A 19863-nucleotide genomic window follows, 5' to 3' on the forward strand; every position below is an offset into this window, starting at 1 on the left:
TATTTCTAAAAATATGATTATTTCCTTAAGTGCCTCATTTGTTATGTTGTAAATCAACTTTTTTTTCAAAATAAATTATTTTTCATGGACTATTTTAACATCAGAGACATATTTTCAATTATCATTTTGAAATGTTGATTTGCACATTTTTATTGGTGCATTATAGTTGTACATAATGATGGAATTTATTGTTACATATTTGTATACAATATAACAATATAATTTGAGCTAAATAGTTTTTTTTACAAACATTCACATCTATTATTACAAAGACACTTTATTATATTTTCATTTTATTTGAAGAGTTTAAATATTTTTTCTGACACCAATAACACTTTCTAAAACTTTTGTTAGGTTGTTAACATAAAAATGTTAATAGTTTAATGTAGCTTTCTGACATGTTACTATGCCATTTAGTCAAATATGACTTCTGGCACCACGAAATCAGTGCTCTGAACAAATACGCTATACCAACTGCCTCTGTTGTATCAGACTGATAGCATATGGAGTTTGAGAATTGGACTATATCAGACCAATATTCTAATCTTAAGAATGTTTCCCTTCTTGTTTTTTTTTTTTTTTCCCCCATGACTAAGTTGTTATAGTTTTTACTCTTTTTCAGGGGGTTAGAGATGTAGCTCACTGGCAGCATTCATGCATTAAGCTTTTTCAGGATAGTAATAAATAAGTATACAGGAAACTCTAGCAATTTGTAAAACAAAAAGAACATCAGCAACAAAAGGATATTGATACCTGGTACCAATAACAAGAAGCCTGGCAAGAATCCTATCCTTTGTGGTGGGTGGTATGTACTTGTAGTTCAGCTACTTAGGATGGTCAGGTGGTAGGGTCATTTGAGCCAGGAGTTCATGGCCAACCTGGGTAACATTGTGAGAACTCATCTTATAAAACTAAATGAAACCAAACTAAGAAGTCTGATTCAAAGTACTTTCACTACAAAACTTAGAATTATATAGTTTAACGGGATATTCTATACATAGGCTATTTTTTTTATATTTGTAGATGGACAGCATGCCTTTATTTTATTTATTTTTATGTGGTGCTGAGGATGGAACCCAGTGCCTCACATATACTAGGCAAGTGCTCTACCACTGTGCTACAACCTCGGTCCAAGAATTCCCTTTTGTTCAAAAAAAAAAAAAAAATATATATATATATATATATATATATATATATATATATATATATATATTTAGTTGTAGTTGGACACATACCTTTATTTTACTTATTTATTTATTTTTTATGTGGTACTGAGGATCGAACCTAGGGCCTTGCCTGTGCTAGGTCAGTGCTCTACCACTGAACCCCAATCCCAACTCCTTGTTCACATTTTTTAGAAGGGCATTTTTGATCTGCTACCATATATAAGTTTGCAAGTTTTATTTTTTGAGATGGGAAAGATAGAGTAAATTTTTTTTCTAAATGCCACTCAATAAATATGTTGCCATTATTTCATGTCCTAACAAATGATGGATTTGTTAATATTTTCCATGTAGCTAAAGTATATTAATCACAGGTAAAATTGCTATAAAACAGCTAAACAAGAGATACTTATCTAACCTGTAATTAATTAGTAAATTGAAGTGTTCTCATCAAAATTCTGTACATGCATTCTATTCTCCCTTTTTAACATTGACAGGAATAGCTACATACCATATTGTAGACCATGTCTTCATTGTGCATCATGTAGAATATATTTTTGTGCCATATCCCCCAAATCATACATTTAAGATGCAGATGGAGGTGAGCACAGTGGCTCATGCCTATAGTCTCAGCTCTCTGGAGGCTTAAAATATTTTTACCCCTAGATTACTTCATTCATATGGGTTTCTAATCAGTTAAATAACCATTGAGAAAGGAAATTATCATACAGTTGAAAAACTTTGGGATATTATTAATACTTTAAAATAAACATGATTTCATTACAAAAATTTAAGCAAACATTTTCACATTGGAATCATTTGACAGGGAAATAAATTTCTGGAAGTTTACCCTTGAGCTGTTAAAATGCTGCCAAATAAAACATTTATATTTCAAGGATACATTTGATTTAATGCTTGCCTGTATATATATTGCCTTAATAAAATGGATTGCCTTCATAAAAATGTTAATGTATTATTGGGATTCTTCTGGAAGAAAATTTGTGTTAAGCAATTGGCATATTTTTTATGATTTTTAATATAAAATTTTCAACTTATTTTTAAAACAGGCACTCTTTTCAAACTTTTTTTTTTTTCTTTGTGGTGCTGGGGATTAAACCCAGGGTTTTGTGCATGCAAGGCAAGCACTCTACCACGGAGCTATATCCTCAGCCCAACATGGTCTCTTTTTATTAGAAATATATACTCAACATACTTGTCCTTTCTGTGAGTCTAAGAATTATAATGTACCTTCCCCTCTCTCTTTTTTTAATTTGTTCTGCTTAGTTGTACATGACAGCAAAATGCATTTCAATTCATCGTATACAATTTTTTTTATAATAACAGCTTTATTAAGATATTTCAGAAGCCAGACTCTGTGGGGCACACTTGAATTCCCAGTTACTTGGGAGGCTGACACAGGAGTTTTCGAATGGCCTGGGCTGTAAACTTAGTTATATCCTGTTATATCAAAATAAAATAAAAAGGTCTAGGGATGAAACTTGGTGGTAGAATGCTTGCCAAGCACTTGAGGCTCTGGGTTCAATCCCTATGAATGGGAGGGCTTTAAATAAAAAGAGATCTATTTCACATACCATGTAATTCACCCATTTGTGTATAATACAGTTGTTTTCAGTATATTCATAGATATGTAGAATTATTATTAACTATAAATTTTAGAAATTTTTTTATCATAATAAATTCTTTTTCTAAACTTTCATTTAATTCTTAGACCTTATTTTAAGATCATTTTAACTATTTTTAAGTGTATAGTTTGATGATATTAAGTACATTCACAATGCTGTACAAAATCACTATTTCCAGACTTTTTAAAAAAATCCCAAACCAAAACTCTCTCCAATATATAGTAACTTCCTACTCCTCTTGACTCTTGGCAACCACTATTCTACTTTCTGTCTCAATGAGTTGGAGCATCGTAGATACCTTATGTAAGTGAAATCATACAGTATCTGTCCTGTTTTTGATTTATTTCACTTAGCATAAAGTCATTAAGGCTCATTCATGTTGTAGTATGTGTGTCAGAGCTTCCTTCCTTTTAAAGGCTGAATAATATTCTATTGGCTATATATACATCAAATTGTATCCACTTATATGTCTATGAATATATATAAGTTGCTTCCATCTTTTTTATTTATTCTAATTAGTCATACATGATAGTAGAATGTATTTTTATGTATTATACACATAATGGAGTGTAACTTCTCATTCTTTCAGTTGTACATGATGTAGAATTACATTGGTCATATAAGCATATATGCACATAGAATAATAATGTCTGATTCATTCTACTATTTTATTTCCATTCCCCATTTCTTTTCTTCATTCCCTCTTTTCTAATCCAAAGTACTTCTGTTCTTCCCTAACACCCACCCCCACCCCAATTGTGAGATTAGTATCTGCATATCAGCGAAAACATTTGGTCTTTGTCTTTTGACCATTGGGAATTTCAGTGCCTAATTGGAGTCTTTTAGGTGTATACTCAATAGTAGAATTGCTGGCTCAGTAGTAATTCGAAGTTTACTTTTTGAGGGACCATCATTCTTACTGTTTTCTACAACATCTGTATCATTTTACATTGCCAACAGCAGTTCACAAGGATTTCTGTTTCTCTACATTCACATCAACACTTATGTCTTAGTTTATTTGTGCTCTTATAACAAAATATTTGAGATTGGGTAATATATAAAGAACAGGAATTAATTTCCTCAACATTCTGGAGGCTGGGAAATTCAAGATCAAGGCACCAGCATCTGAGGAGCGCTTTCTTGCTGTGTCATCCCATTGTGGAAGGTAAGAAGGAGAGAGAGAGAGAGAGAGAGAGAGAGAGAGAGAGAGAGAGAGAAAGGAAAAAAGAAGAGAAAGAAGAGAAGAGAAGAGAAAAAATGAATGAATATTGTTGAGAGCCACAGCCGAAGGGGCCACAGCAAACTTCCAGCTGCCAGCAAACTTCCAGCTGCCAGCTGATGATTGGCTCACAGCGGCCCCAGCAAACTTCTAACTGCCAACTGATTGGCTCCTCTGTGGTGATGCTCATTGGGCTGTTTGTATCTTTTCTTTAGTCAGGGGCCACTGAGGAACCCATACTGGTCTTTCTGATTTCCAAGTAATTTTTATTGTCTCAGTGACCCTTTCTGAAAATCCAATCCATGTTTGTCTGTTCCTTGATCTATTTGTATTGGTGCTGCTATACCTTGTTCTTGTTCTCCTAATCTTTTTCCTTTCCTAAAACCTTGTCTAGCCATAATAGTGGGCGCATTTGGATTGATGTTATTTGTTACTGTTAGTCCTAATTGATCTAGGTCATCTCGTCCCCATAAATTTATGGGAAGATGATCCAATACATATGGCTGTATAGTTCCTTCACATCCTTCAGGATCCTTCCAATCTAATACCATTGCACTTCTATGGGGATTAGTCACCACTCCTAGGCCTCAAAGTGTTTGAGTGGCTTGTTGTAATGGCCAGTGTTTTGGCCATTCTTGACGATAGATGATGCTAAGGTCTGCACCTGTATCCAGTAGCCCATTAAATTCATGTCCTTGAATATTTAGTTTTAGCATGGGGCGAGAATCTAAATTTAAAGAAAGCATAGCCCAATCTACACCTGTGGAGCCTAATCCCCTGGAACCTTTTTCTATAGTACGACTGGAAAATTTATCATGTAGGCTGGGTATTATTAGTAACTGTGCTATTCTGACTCCTGGTGAAATTACTGATATACCCTTTGGAAAACTGGCTATAATTTTTATTTCACCTTCATAATTGGGATCAATTACCCTAGGACTTATCATAAGTCCTTTTAGAGTAGAAGAACTGTGTCCCAATAATAAGCCTACTGTTCCTTTGGGAAGAGGTCCTTTTACCCCTATGGGAATGATTTGAACTCCCATCTCTGGAGTTAGTACTGTTCTGGCGGAGGCGCAGATGTCCAATCCTGCGCTTCCTCTGGTTTGTCTAGTGAGGGATTTAATGGACAATGTGTCCTGGGCACTACCCTGATGGGGTTGCTGGGTTCCTCCAGTGCTCCGTATATTTGTGATCTTGGGCCCCGGAGCATTGGGCCCCCCTGTCCATTTTTTGGCAATGGAGCCCAATGCCTTTCTCCATGATATCGTGGATAGACACCTGGTCCTTGTTCGTTTTTTGATAATGGAGTACCCTCTATAGGGGTTTGAGAACGGCATTCATTAGCCCAATGTCTCCCTCTACGGCATCGTGGGCAAATACCCACGATTCTACTCCTTTGATACCTAGTTTTGTTAAACCCTCCTCCTATGGGGCAATTCCTTTTAAAATGTCCTGTTTGTTCACAATTGTAGCATGTTTTTGGCCTGGCATCTAAAACCTGTTGTACTGCAGCTGCCATGACTTGCCCTTGTTCATTAATGTCTCTGCATAATTTAATATATGTGTTTAAATCTTCATGTTTCCATGGTCTAATGACTTCTCTGCACCAACGATTCACTTGCTCATAAGCCAGTTGTTTCATTAATGGCATTGCTTGTTTTGTATTCCCCAAAACTCTGGTAGCTGTTTGAATAAGCCTATCTACAAATTCAGATCCAAATATATTTTTTTTAATTCACGTGATTTAAATGGTTTAATTTAAATTGGGTAAACAGCTGTTGAGGATTGTTTTAATATGTGAACAAAAAAGGAGGTTAACAGATCTGTTTGTTTCCTTTCACCTTTCCTTTTCATTATATTTAATAATTCTATTCAAGATAATGTAAATTGTTCAGAAAATTGTTTTCTTTTAGTGCCTTCTGGAATGTTACATAATTTTTTCTTTAGCCATTATTGCCAGAATTCCTATCTTCATCCCAGTGCTGGTGAAGACAAAGATAAAACCAATCTACAGCTTCTGCAATAGCTATCACTGAACTGCTTACAGAACTTGCCTGGACTATGTATCACTTGTATGCATTGTGAACTCACTTGTATGCATTGTGAACTATCTGTTGGTGCAGCAACTTGTGGTAGTGTTGGGGTATTTTTGCTGATGGTGTCATTGGTGGTACAATTTTTCCGAAAGGAGCCATCAATTGGCTTGCTGTATCTTCTTCCCTTCTGCTTGTGATGGTTGTTCAGCTAAAATTTGGGGGCCAACAGAGGTGAAGCAAAGAACCTCACGCCCCCCCCCCCCCCGCTGGTACAAAGACCTATCCACAGGTGTGGCTGTATGCTGGACCGGTAGTCAATGACGGGGAAGATCCAATTGCAGTGGTACCAACCTAACACAGGAGGCTGACGCCTTGAGGTCAGCTCATCCGATGACAGGTAAGGACCATATGTAGTATTGGACAACCTAAGGCAGGCACGGTCCCTAAGCCACATGCTTGTTGTTTAAACAGAGAGGGGGAGATGTTGAGAGCCACAGCCAAAGGGGCCCCAGCAAACTTCCAGCTGCCAGCTGATGATCGGCTCACAGCAGCCCCAGGAAACTTCTAGCTGCCAACTGATTGGCTCCTCTGCGGTGATGCTCATTGGGCTGTTTCCCTGCCCTTTCAGACCACGGAGCTGCTCATTGGGGGACTTTTTTTGGCTCCGCCCATGCGACCCAGCCAATCGGCCTCAAGAGCAGGAGGAGTGGGGGAGGTTGAGAGGCTTGTGGGAAGCCGGTGGTGGCAGTTGGGCTCTGAGGGAATTCCTGAAGAGCTCGTGTGGTGTGGCGTGTGTGTTCTAAAAATAAAGTTCGTTTCTGCTTGACAAGTGGCTCATGAATTGTGCCCAGCCAGACTGCGGCAGAATATGAATGAGAAGGAAGGAAGAGAAATGGAGACCAAACATTTGGAGTTCATTTCTGTATGTATTGTATCAGGAGGATGCAACTTTATTTTTTGCATATGAATATCCAATCTCACCTGTACTATTTGTTGAAAAGACTGTTTTTCCCTAGTGAATGTTCTTGGCATTCTTGTCAAAAGTCAGTTGACCTTGCTGGATATGTAGCTCCATGGTGCAGTGTGTGTGAAGTATGCGTGAGGCCTGGGTTCAGACCAAAGTACCTCTCACCCCGAGTCAGTTGACCATTCATACATGGTTCATTTCTTTTTCATTCCACAGGCTATATGTCTGTTCTAATATCAGTTTGATTACTGTAGCTTGTAGTTAGTTTTGAATCAGGAAGTATGAATCCTTCAACTATGTTCTCTTTTTGTGGGGGGATTCCATGTGCATTTCAGAATGATTTTACCTATTCTGTAAACAATGCCATCAAGATCTTCATAAGAATTACATTAAATCTATAGATCTCTTTTGTTAATGTATTCATTTGCTAGGGTTTCTATAACAAGTACCACAAAATGAGTGGCTTGATCATCAGAAATTATTGTTCTGAAGACTAGAAGTCAGATATCAAGAAAATTTGTTCCATGTTCCTTCCCATTCTAGCTTCTAGTGGTTTCCTTGGCTTTTGCATCATTACTCTGATCTCTGCCTTCATCTTTATATGGCGTTTTTGTGTGCATATCTTTCTGTTCAAATTTTCCATGTTTATGAGGACACTAGTAATATTGGATTAGTGGCCCACTGCAGTATGACCTCATCTTAATTTAATTAATTATTATATCTGTTATGATCCTATTTCCAAATAAGGTCACATTCTGAGGTGCTGAGGATTAGGACATCAACATATGAATTTGGGGCTGGGGAGACATCACTGTTTAACCTATAACATATAGGTTAACCATCTTAACAATATTAAGTCTGCCAATCTATGAACATGGCATGTCTTTCCATTTATTTATGTCTTTAGTTTCTTTCAACAATGGTTTTAGTTTTTAGTTTACAAGTCTTTTGCCTCTTTGATTAGATTTATTACTATTTTCCTTTTTTTATACTATTGTAAATAGAATTGTTTACTTAATTTCTTTTTCTGATTATTTGTTGTTATATCTAGATATGTGACTGATTTTTTTAAATAGACACAATGCCTTTATTTAATTTTATTTATTTATTTATTTATACGCAGTGCTGAGGATCGAACCCAGGACCTTGCACATACTAGGCGAGTACTCTACCGCTGAGCCACAACCCCAGCCTTGTGACTGATTTTTGTATGTTGATTTTCTTTCTTGAGTCTTGAGGCTAGGAGTGCAGCCATTCATTATACCAGTGTCCCATGGGTAAGGATTTGTGAGTCCTATATATTAAGGCATTGATTATTCCTGATCGATGATAATTGAAAAGAAGGGACTCTGTTGTTAACTAGCTTTGGATAATGTGTTAAAATTAACAAGATTTTTTTTTACACTGTAAAATATCTGAAAGACTTAACTAATATTCATTATGAATCTCTCTATAAAACCATATATATAAATGTTATATATAAACATTATATTCAAAGTTTCCTAGGCATTTTTTGATCACTGAAACCTTTTATTGAGAAGCGCCTTAAGGAACAAATGTTAAACAGAACATATTTTATAAAATATTGGTAAGAGGTTGTTAAAAGTGTCTGTTCTTAATATAATAGAAATGGAAGGATACTGCCTTAAATTCAAAGTTTTAGCTATTTCAGAGTGAAGGTCAGCATTCCATTTATTGGTGAAAGACTAGTGTTATAGTCTATTAAATAATTGTTATCACTGTATGAATCAATGTTGTTTTTATAGTTCTTGATAAGATGACACAAAATATTCAGAAAATAGGGCTAGGGATATAGCTCAGTTGGTTGAGAGGGCCCTGAGTTTGATCTCTAGCTCCACACACATACAAAAAAAAAATTTAGAAAATATAAAATATGTACCTTAATCCAGATTAGAGTTCTACAAAGTACCAATCTTTTATTCTCAACTGGTGCCTCAGAATTTCCTCTATAGTTCAGTGGTAGGTAGAGCATATGCTTGGCATGTGCTTTATGCCATAAATCATGAAGGAGAAAAAGAGGATAAGATAATACAAAGTATATTTTCAGAAAATACAGTATAATCAACCAAAGAAGGATTCTAATTAATAAAAGGTTTCAGGAAGTGGATCAATAGCAAAAATAAAAATAAGCTGGGTGTGGTGGTGCATGCCTGTAATCCCAGACATGGGGTTGGGGGGGTGGCAGGGTGGGGGCTGAGGCAGGAGGATCTTCAGTTCAAAGCCAGCCTCAGCAAAAAGCAATGTGCTAGGCAACTCAGTGAGACCCTGTCTCTAAATAAAATACAAAAATAGGGCTGGGGATGTGGCTCAGTGGTAGAGTTCCCCTGAGTTCAATCCCCAGTACCCCTCCCCCCAAAACAACAATAACAATAAAACAATCAACATTTACTTCAAATACCAGAAATTACAGGGGTTAAAAAGATAAATATCCAAAACATAGACAAATATATTTTTCAAAATGCATATCTAATAATAGACTTATACCTAAAATATATAAAGAATTCTTACAAATCAATAATGAAACAAATTGGGTTGGAGTTGTGGCTCAGTGTTAGAGTGCTTACCTCACATGTATGAGGCATTAGGTTCAATGCTCAGCGCCACATATACATAAATGAATAAAATAAAGGACCACCAACAACTAAAAAAAATTTTAAAAAATGAAACTGATTAGAAATGGGTAAAAACATTTGGCAGTCAATTCATTAAAAAAGATATACAAATTGCAAATAAGCATATGAGAACATGCTCAGCATCACTGCTCATTAAGAAAATGAAAATTAAAAATCCCACTAGAATGATGAAATTAAAAATACTGACTTTCAAGGACTGGTGAGAATGTGGGACAAATGGAATTCCCATATAATTAGTGTCAGAAATATAAAATGATATAATCACCTTGGAAGTAATTTCAATGTCTTATAATATTTGATAGTTATGTTATGATCCACTCTTTCCACTCCTAAGTCAAAAGAAAACATGTCTACATGTACCCAGATGTTCATCTTTGCCATAGTCATAACGACTCCAAACTGAGAGTACCTCAAATAGCCATCAATTACTGAATGGATAAAAATGTTCATAGAGTGCTATTCAGTAGTAAAAAGGAATACATTTCTGATAAACAAAATAAGATGAATAAATGTCAAGTGTTGCTATAGCTGAGAGATATCAGACACCAAAGACTACCTTGTATGATGCCATTTATTTAGGAGCAGGATGAATGAAGGAGATGGACTAGACTGCAGAAGGGCACGATGGACAATTTGGGGGTAATAGAAATGTTCTATGACATAGTGATGATTATAAACATGTACATATTTATCAAAACTTGTAAAATTATACAGTTAACATTTGTCAATCCATTATTTGTAAGTTTAGCCTCAGTAAAACTCATTAAAATAAAACAAAGCCTAGAAAATTTTGAACTATTTGAATTTTTGAAAACAAAAAAATTAAGGTTAATTTTTATATATGTATACACCTATGTAACCACCACTCAGATCACTCTATAGAGTTTGTCTAGCCTCTCAGAAGTCTCTATCATGTATTTTCCTTCATCCAACCTCTATTCTGATCTTTCTGGATGGAGATTAATTTTCTTTTTTGCACTTAATATTAGTGGAATTATACAGTATGAATTTTAGTCTGTCTTCTTTGTTAAATATTGTTTGCATGTTCTTGATGGTGTTTGTTATTTACTCATTATGTTGTAAATATTTTTTCATATGACATCATAACAATGTATTTATTCTGTTTTTGAATTTTTCATTATATTAAGCCTCTATGGACATTCTTATTAAAAAAAGATAAATATCATAGTATATATAAATCCCATAAAATACTCAGGCATAATCTTGGAGAATTGTATGTAATTGTATGGGGAAACCTATAATGTGTATTATTTAATTTAAATATGTAAAAAGGGACATATAACTAAGCATTGCTCTTAGACATGAAAACTAATATTTTAAAATGTTATTTATTTTTCAGTGTATAGATTGATTACAAAAACAAAAACTACCAATGGTATTTTACTTTGAATTTTAAAATTTTATTTGGATTTCTAAATTTCATTTGGAAGAATAAACTGGTGAGAATGTTAGTGAACATTCCCAAAAAAGGGACTAATATAGTGGCAATAATTATAATAGTACAGTGGTGATAAAAATGCAAGTCAGAATTGAATCAATAGAATAAGCAATCGATAATAAGCAAATGCTACTGACTTTCTTCTTTAGAATATATCCAGAATCCTTACTGTCTCCACTGCTATCACACTGGTCCAAACCACCATAGTATCTTACCTAGAATACTGGAATAGCCTCCTAACAGTTCTGCTTCCATCTTTGTTCAATGTCTTCTCAACTTAATGACTAAAGTGAATATAAGCCTATGAAGTCATTTTGCTGCTTCAGTAGTTTCTCACTACATTCAGAGCAAAAGCCAAAATCCTTAAAGTAGCTACAGAATTCTTAGAGAATTCATTCCCCACCCTCAAACCCATGCTTTCTGATTTTATTTTCTACTATTCTGCACTTTCTTTCTCTCTTCCCAAAAATCTCTTCCTAGAGATATTCACAAGACTGGCTCTCTTCCCTCCGTCAGTGTCTGCCCAAATATCACCTTATCACGGAGACAGGCCTTTCCAAATCACTAGATCACCCCAGTCTCACCCCCCATCCCTCCTCTAGTTATTTTTGCTCTATTTAAAAAAATATTTATTTTTTAGTTGTAGTTGGACACAATGCCTTTATTTTTACTTATTTGTTTTTTGTGGTGCTAAGGATTGAACCCAGGCCCTCACATGTGCGAGGTGAGTGCTCTACTACTGAGCTGAGCCATAACCCCAGCCCCAATTTTTGTCCTATTTTTAAGCCCATTTGACTTACTATATATTTTACTAAGTATGTGCAAGGTTATATATCTTTCCCAATAAAAATATCTTTCCATACAGGCAAGTTTGTTTGTTTTGTTTGGCCTATTTTGTTCCTGGCTGTAACTCTATCAACTAGAGTAGTGTCTAGGACATAGTAGGTACATCACTATTTCATATAAGTTAGCCTTAGTCCCAAACTTGTTCGAAAACTGTATGATGAGGTAGTATCATATGTTGGTTTTTAATTCCTTATATCCCACAACTTCAGCTCTCCTCAAGTGTAGAATAAAGCAGGGTAGGCAAGACACACTATTGATAAGACAGTGGTATTTGTTGCATTGGATTTACTCAGCCTGTCAGGCTGAATAAACTACTTGGGATGGAAGATACCTAAATATAGTCTACTAATTTCATATGGGTAATAGTCCCATGAGTATATGCATATGTGAAAACTAATTGACTGTGCATTTAAGATTGAGATTAAAAAGCCTTTATATCACTCTTCAGAATTTTGAAAAAATAATCTGTTCTATTCTTTGACAACTCCAGAGGAAGTTAAACATGCTAAATGATACATAAAGAAGATCAAGAAAGAATCTTTCATGTTCTTCCTTATTAAGATTTCTAGTCTGGTTATTGAGATTTTTGTTTTGAATTCAAAATTAAAGTAAAATAATTTTATTTACTTATTCTTTTGCAGAGTTAGCAGTAGCAGAATTTCACAAAAAAATCAAAGAAGCATTTGAAGTGTTTGACCATGAGTCGAATAATACAGTGGATGTGAGGTTTGGAAAAATTTATTGTTGTTCAAATTATAAATTACTGATACAATTCATAAAACAGAAGAGGAATCTTTTCTTTTTACACTGTACCTTGGATTTATTATGCTGTTTAAAGTATTTATTTTCCTGTGCCCCATAAAATGTTTTTGCTAGCTATTGCTTCAGGTAAATTCTGTTTCTTATTCCTTAGTCTAGTGGATAGAATATGTTTCTAATTGTCTATTCCAACCTATAGATTATATAAACTCTGAGATGAATTCTGTAGCTTTAATACTTAGTTGATATTCAATAAATAGTTGTTAAGTAATTGAATAGGATTTGCTTTAAAAAATAAATAATATGTATTATCAATCCATGAAAGGAATTATCACAAAGAATGAATAATAATGCTTAAATACAATCCTCAGTACCACAAAGAAATATATATATGTATACACACACACACAGACACACACACACACACATACACAAAAGAATACCCAAATAATGGTACACTTCAAAGTAAAACTGCCAAAAGAACCAAAACAGAACATATATACACACACAAAATGAAAGACATGAATATTGGTAGACCTGGAGTAGAGTACAGGAGACAAAGAAAGACAAAAGGTAAAGGACACTATACATAAGTCTTAATAGACATTGTAGAATTTGTGCCACATATAACAAAGAAAGGCAATGAAACCATTGTTCTAGGAAGCCAGGCAAAATGGGGATTGTTTGGTGGGAATCACAACCTCAAGACTTAGTGCCTGGTATAGAGGTCAGCAAAGCAGTTGGAAGTGATTTAAAAATGGTACTGGAAGGAACAGTTTTGATACTTATAAACCAGTGCCATCACTTCTAATACTAGTCAGGAGACTAAGTGTTTTAAACCTGAGCTAAACTGAATGAACAATATAAGGCTTTATTTGGTAAGTTGTAACTATATGTATTTTGTAATATAGTTGTAACTATATTTTTAAGATAAGTTGTAACTATATGTATTCCTTAGCTTCTTATACCTGAAGGAATAGGACTAACAAGTGCATTATTTTACTTTATGTTGATGATGGTTGGTGGTGCTAGGAATTAAATCTAGGGCTTCACACATGCTAGTGAAGTGCTCTTGCTTCATCCTCAGCCCTATAGTAACACTTTATAAAGTATTGTTTTATGCCACAGCTCTGTTTATGGATAGAGTGGAGAATAGGGTTCAATTTGTCTTGTCTACACCTTAACTATATTAGGCCTTGCTCAAGCTTTGGCTTAGTCATTGCCATGGAAACGTGGTAAATGGACTGCAGCATAGCTCCAAGTGGCTCTGGTCACATCGCATTCTATGGGAATGACACTCTATGAATGTTTTAGCAGGAAAATGAGTGGGTGAGGGGATGGTGATGGTGGTAGAGTTTTGGATGGGGTACAGAGCTTGTTAATCCTGCCAGCAATTCACACCACTAAATTATATGAATGGAAAGTGCCTTGACTGCAGACCTCTGGTTGAAGCCGAAGGGCTCTCCTGAGGGGACACAGGTATTGTTAGAGAAGTCCGGGAGAGTATAGCTTTATGAGCAAGGGGAAAGAGAGAAGAAAAGCATTAACTAAATGGCTTGCTAGTTGGGAGGATGGGGCTTCCTGTACATTACTTCATTTTAATGTTATTTGTGTGGTAAATAGTGTCATCTCCAGTCTTTGGAGACAGAGAGAAAGTACATAGTTTCCTTGGTGTCAATCAGAGCTTTCTTCCTTCCAAGTCTTTTGCTGTGCTTATGCCCCCTGTCCCAACCCTCTCCTTCATGTACTTTGTGGGCTTCTCTCCTACCCTTGGGCTTTCTGAACGAAGCAAGACAACCTTCCTTACAGCAGTAATGCCAGCCAGGCCTTTTTTGGTAAAAAGGCTGGTTCAGGAAAAATAAACATGTTTATGAGCTACATCTTTTTCCCATTCCAAATTAAAATAACTTTACTGAGGCCCTGAGGGAAAGTGTATGTTCATACAACTTAAGTGGTCCACTTTATTAAAGATGGTTAGGAAAAAAATTGGCATTGTTTTTAGCATTAAAGTATCAATGCTAAGAACATTTGAGGAGTAGCAACATGAATGAATGCAGCTCTCTAATCTTCTTTCCTTATGATAATCTGTAAGGCATTTCAAAGTTTATAACAAATGTTCTTATGCTGCTGGTATCATTATCATCCTCTCTTTCTAAATTGAAAATTAAGGACAGAAACAAAATGACTTGCCCAAGATCTCACAATAGGTTAGCAGCAAGGCTGGAAGTCAAATTAATTTCTTTTGTTCAGGGTAGCATTTTCCAAGTTGACTGTTCACCAGCCCCAGGGAGGCCCTGGGAATTCGATTATGAGCTGAGTTGGCTCCTGCCTTTCCCAGACTCAATTGAGACTGCATTTGTAAAAAGCAGTTAATCTGTCTGGAATTTATTTTAGCGTATGATTAAAAGTTAAGGTCTAAGTCGACTTCTTTTTTTCACTTACTAAACAGTTTATTTCCTTTTTGGATTGTTAGACCTACTTTATAACAAGTTACATTTTGTGTAATTGAATTGAATTAGATCTGTATTCTGATATATTGCTTTACTTTCAATCTTAATACTAGTTTAGTACTATATTAACTGCTGTCAATTTATAAAATGTTTTAATAGCTGATAAAACTAGACTCTTATTCTTTTTAAACCTTTTAGTTAAGGATTGAAGGCAATTTCTGTATAAAGATCGGGTTGTATAAAGAAGTATCTTGGAATGGAGTGAGAGTGTTGGGAAGATACAAATGGCTTGGGTTGGTTAGGAAAAGAGAGATGATTTTTGAGAGTTGTTCACAGGTGTCAACTGTCCCTCCCTTGTGCTTTATTCCTCAGGAGAAGCTATAGTGCTGTTTTTCCTATAGGACAGCTTCTCTCCTTTCTCCTTATCTCTGCTGTGCAAAAATTGAAAGATTTAATTTGAAATTTTATCACATTAAATAGAACAAAGTGGGTTGTTCACCACTATCTAAAAGCCATACAGATTGGTCTCTGTGCTTTCCTCAGACCTGGGAAAGGTGGCCCTGAGGTCTGGAATCAGACTCCCAGGGTTCCAGGCAGAGCTCTGTGACTAGTAGTAATTTATTTATTTATTTATTTTTTATGCATCTGCTTTTACATTTGCCTCATAAGATTGGCAGTGTAAGTGGTTCTCAAAGTGTGATTTGGAGACCCTCGTATGTCCCTAAGGCCCTTTTAGGAAACTGTGAAGTCAAAACTATTTTCATAATAAAGCTTGGATAGTCTTAGCTATTTTCATTCTTGTTTTTTTTTTCACAAGTGTATATTGGAGTTTTTCAAAGTCTACATGAGGGGTGATACTACAATAGATTGAACAGAACTAGATATGAGTTTCCAACTGTCTTTTTTTATGCTAAGCATTAATAGATTTGCAAACATGTAAAACAATACCAGTCTTCTAATTAAATTTTTTTCCTATGGACAGTAATTTCTTTTCATAGAAATTATGTTACTTACATAAGCATATGATAGGCTTATTTATTATTTCTAAACAATTAAGGAAAACATATTTTTTAAATTTTAGGTTTAATTTCTAGCATAGTAAAGAGAGATCCATATAACTCCCATAAATCAAAGCTCTTTGAAAACCTTAGTAGTTTTTAAAGGTATAAAAGAAGTTCTGAGATCAAATAGACCAAATAGTCTGTGAGGACTGCAATTGTCAGTGGAAATTTTTTAAAGCTCTTAGAACAATGTTAGCTTGAAACAAATTTGCATGGGATTTAAAGCTTAGAACAATATTAGCTATTACAAGCTATTATAATAATAATTCCACATTATATTCTCTCTCTCTCTCTCTCTCTCTCTCTCTCTCTCTCTTTTTCAGTACTGGCGACTGGATCCAGGGCAGTCTGTCACTGAGCTTCATCCCCAGACCTTTTTATCTTTTATTTTAGAGACAGGGTGTTGCTAAGTTGCCTTGAACTTGATCCTCTTGCCTTAGCCTCTTTGGTTGCTGGAATTATGGGCCTGTGCCACTGTGCCTCCTGCACTCTTTTAATCTTTAAGTAAATAATTAAAAAGTTTTTCCCCCTATTTAATCTTGGTGAGCAGTGTCTTTTGTACTTCAAAAACCCTCATAAAATTTTTTACTTATTTTATGTATTTTGTGCTGATCTGTTAAGTTCTAAAGCATTTCATTTTCCTTTCCATTTTCTTCATTAAAGAATTTTTTAAACCTAGCTGCTTGAAAAACATTGGGTAGATTTTTACTATCACTAATAAGTGTTGTTTTGATTTTTGCCTTATACAAAATATAGACCACAATACACTTTTACTTATGTATATTTTCCTTCTCTGTGTTTAGAAATCAATTGGTAAAATTAATGGAAAATTGAAGTTTTCATAGATGATAGGTGTTACATGAAAGAAAATTCTAAAGGTACAAAGAATCTATCGTGACAAGTGAATTTCTTCACCTCTAGTTCCTGACTATCCAGTTCTCCTTTCTAATGGCAAACTTTGTTATAAGTTACTCTAATTCTTCTAGAGATAGTTCATGTGTGTGTGTGTGTGTGTGTGTGTGTGTGTGTGTTATTGTAATAAAATATTTATAACATAAAATTACTATTTTAGTCATTTTAAGTATACAGGTCAGTGGCATTAATATTACATTATTTGTACAACTATCACTGCTGTCCATCTCCAGTACTTTCACGTCTTCCCAAACTGAAACTCTATTACTCATTTCTGCTCATCTCCCCTCTCCTACTCCTAGCAACCATCATTCTTTTTTGTCTCCATGAGTTTGACTACTCTAGGTGCCTAATGTAAGTGAAATAGCAGTCTTTTGTGTCTTTCTGTGTGTGGCTCTTTTCACTTACCCCTGCCACATTTTGTTTATCTGTCCATCTGTTGATTGGCATTTGTGTTATTTTTACTTTTTGACTATTGTGAATGAATAATGCTGCTATAAATATTGGTGTACAAATATCTGTTTGGGCCCCTGCTTTTGGTTCTTTTGAAAGTATACACAGAAGTGGAACTGTGGGGTTATGTGATAGTTCTGTTTGATTTTTTGGAGTAATTCCACACAGTTTTTCCACAGCGGCTGCACTATTTTACATCCCTCAGCAATGCACAAAGATTCTAATTCTACATCCTTGCCAATACTTGTTTTGTGGTTTTATTTTTTTTTTTGTGGTGGTCTTATTTGGGGTGCAAAGTTATATCTCAGTGGGGCTTTGATCTAATGTTGAACATCCTTTCATGCTCATTTGTGTATTCTTTGGAGGAATGTCCATTCCAGTCCTTTTTTTTTGCCCGTTTTTAAATCAGGCTGTTTGGTTTTTTTATTGTTGATTTATAGGATGGGTGTGTATTTTTAGCACAAAGTAAGTCATTCTGCACCCTGCTTTTTTCTCTTATCAGTTTATCTTGGTGATTATTCTTTTAGTATATAAGGATCTTTTTCATGTCATTATATGATGAATTATAATATATTGAAGTAATCTTCCATTAATGGATAGATATTTAAGTTGTTTTTAGGCCCTCTATAATAATACATGTTGCAGAGACTGTTTGAGCCTCTGCTTTTAGTTCTTTTGAAAGTATACACAGAAGTGGAACTGTGGGTTAATGTGATAGTTCTGTTTGATTTTTTGGATACTAACTTGGTATGCATGTCATTTTACAATAGTGAGAATTTTTCTCTAGGATAAATTTTTAGAAGTATGTCAAAGTGCATATGTATTTGGTACATGTTGCTATCTTGATACTATAGTCTCCCATATGAGGTTGCCTGTTTTCTCCTCTCCCTCTTAAGCAAAGTTTAATTACTAAACTTTGGAATTTTTGCCAATTTTACTATTAAAAAAATAGAAATAGTGTTAATTTTCATTTTTTGAACTATGAACCTCTTTTTTTGGGGGGGTGATATAGGGGATTGAACTCAGGGGCACTTGACTCCTGAGTTACATCCCCAGCCCTATTTTTTGTATTTTATTTGGAGACAGGGTCTTACTGAGTTGCTTAGCACTTCGAAGTTGCTGAGGCTAGCCTTGAACTCATGATCTCTTGCCTCAGGGTCTACTGAGCCTCTTGATTACAGGCATGTGTCATGGTGCCCAGCATGAACCTCTTTTATATCTCTAAATTTTTTTTTGTCTTAACAAGTAGTTTATGATCTTTCCTCATTTTCCCGTTGAATTATTTACCTTTTTATGTATTTAAGTTATTTGTGATATATATTATCTATCCTTTCACTCTATTTTTGTTTTCTGGCATGCAGAAATTTAAAAAATAGAACACACACCTTTTGAGTATGAATTTAATTTTTAAAAACAAACTAAAAAGTGTTTTAGAGTAGCTTTTAAAAAACTGAGCCTTCTGAGATTCTGGGATTTATTTTTGATTATTTTCTTTCTCTGGGGATTGAACCTAGGGCTCCCACATGCTAGGTTCTACATCCCTAGCCCTGAGAGTGGTAGTTTTTTAAAAATTAGTGCTTTATAGTTGGGTGTGGTGGCACATGCCTGTAATCCCAGCAGCTCGGGAGGCTGAGGCAGGAGGATCACAAATTCACAGCCAGCCTCAGCAACTGTGAGGCACTAAGCAACTCAGTGAGACCCTGTCTCTAAATAAAATACAAAATAGGGTTTGGGATGTGGCTCAGTGGAGTGCCCCTGAGTTCAATCACTGGAAACACCCCCCCCCCAATAGTGCTTTATAGCTATAGATAGTGGTGGGTTCATTTTGAAATCAATTTTAATAGAATAAACTTAGGTTACCCTGAATAAAACTAGCTTGTTAAAAAAAATATACCCCACAAATAATGCCTCTAAAGTCAAGAAGCTAATTTTCCCATGTAGCTAGTTTTTCAAATTGAATTTGAAAGCTACTCTAATCTTATATACTAACAATCTATGTTCTTTTATAATCTATGTTCTTTCTTTTTCATTTGTGACAATTAAAAACTATACTAGAAGTCAGGGTCAGTAGCTAGCTCTATTATTGATTTTCTATATTGTATCTTCTTTTTATTTCATTTTCTTTATCCATAAAATAATAATATCAATATTGCTTAAGCCTCAAGAGTATTAAGAGTATCAAAAAATACAGATGAATTTTGTAAAGTGTTATAAGGTTATTATCAACTTGCATTTTGT

General features: G+C 34.9%; 1 protein-coding gene across 4 annotated transcripts in view; it reads left to right on the top strand.

Moving 5' to 3' along the window:
• The window catches only part of Drc8 (dynein regulatory complex subunit 8), a 114546-nt gene that overhangs the window by 20067 nt on the left and 74616 nt on the right, over window positions 1-19863 (top strand). The window contains exons 2-4 of one of the 4 annotated variants that reach the window (XM_077802603.1): window positions 6342-6461; window positions 8155-8190; window positions 12632-12716. In XM_077802603.1, coding sequence (XP_077658729.1) covers window positions 6455-6461; window positions 8155-8190; window positions 12632-12716 — 128 coding nt within the window. In that variant the 5' untranslated portion in view covers window positions 6342-6454. The other 3 variants (XM_026390752.2, XM_026390756.2, XM_026390754.2) reach the window with 3 other exon arrangements.

This window comes from Urocitellus parryii, chromosome 9 (genome assembly GCF_045843805.1).
Source record: "Urocitellus parryii isolate mUroPar1 chromosome 9, mUroPar1.hap1, whole genome shotgun sequence".
Taxonomy (NCBI): Eukaryota; Metazoa; Chordata; class Mammalia; order Rodentia; family Sciuridae; genus Urocitellus; species Urocitellus parryii.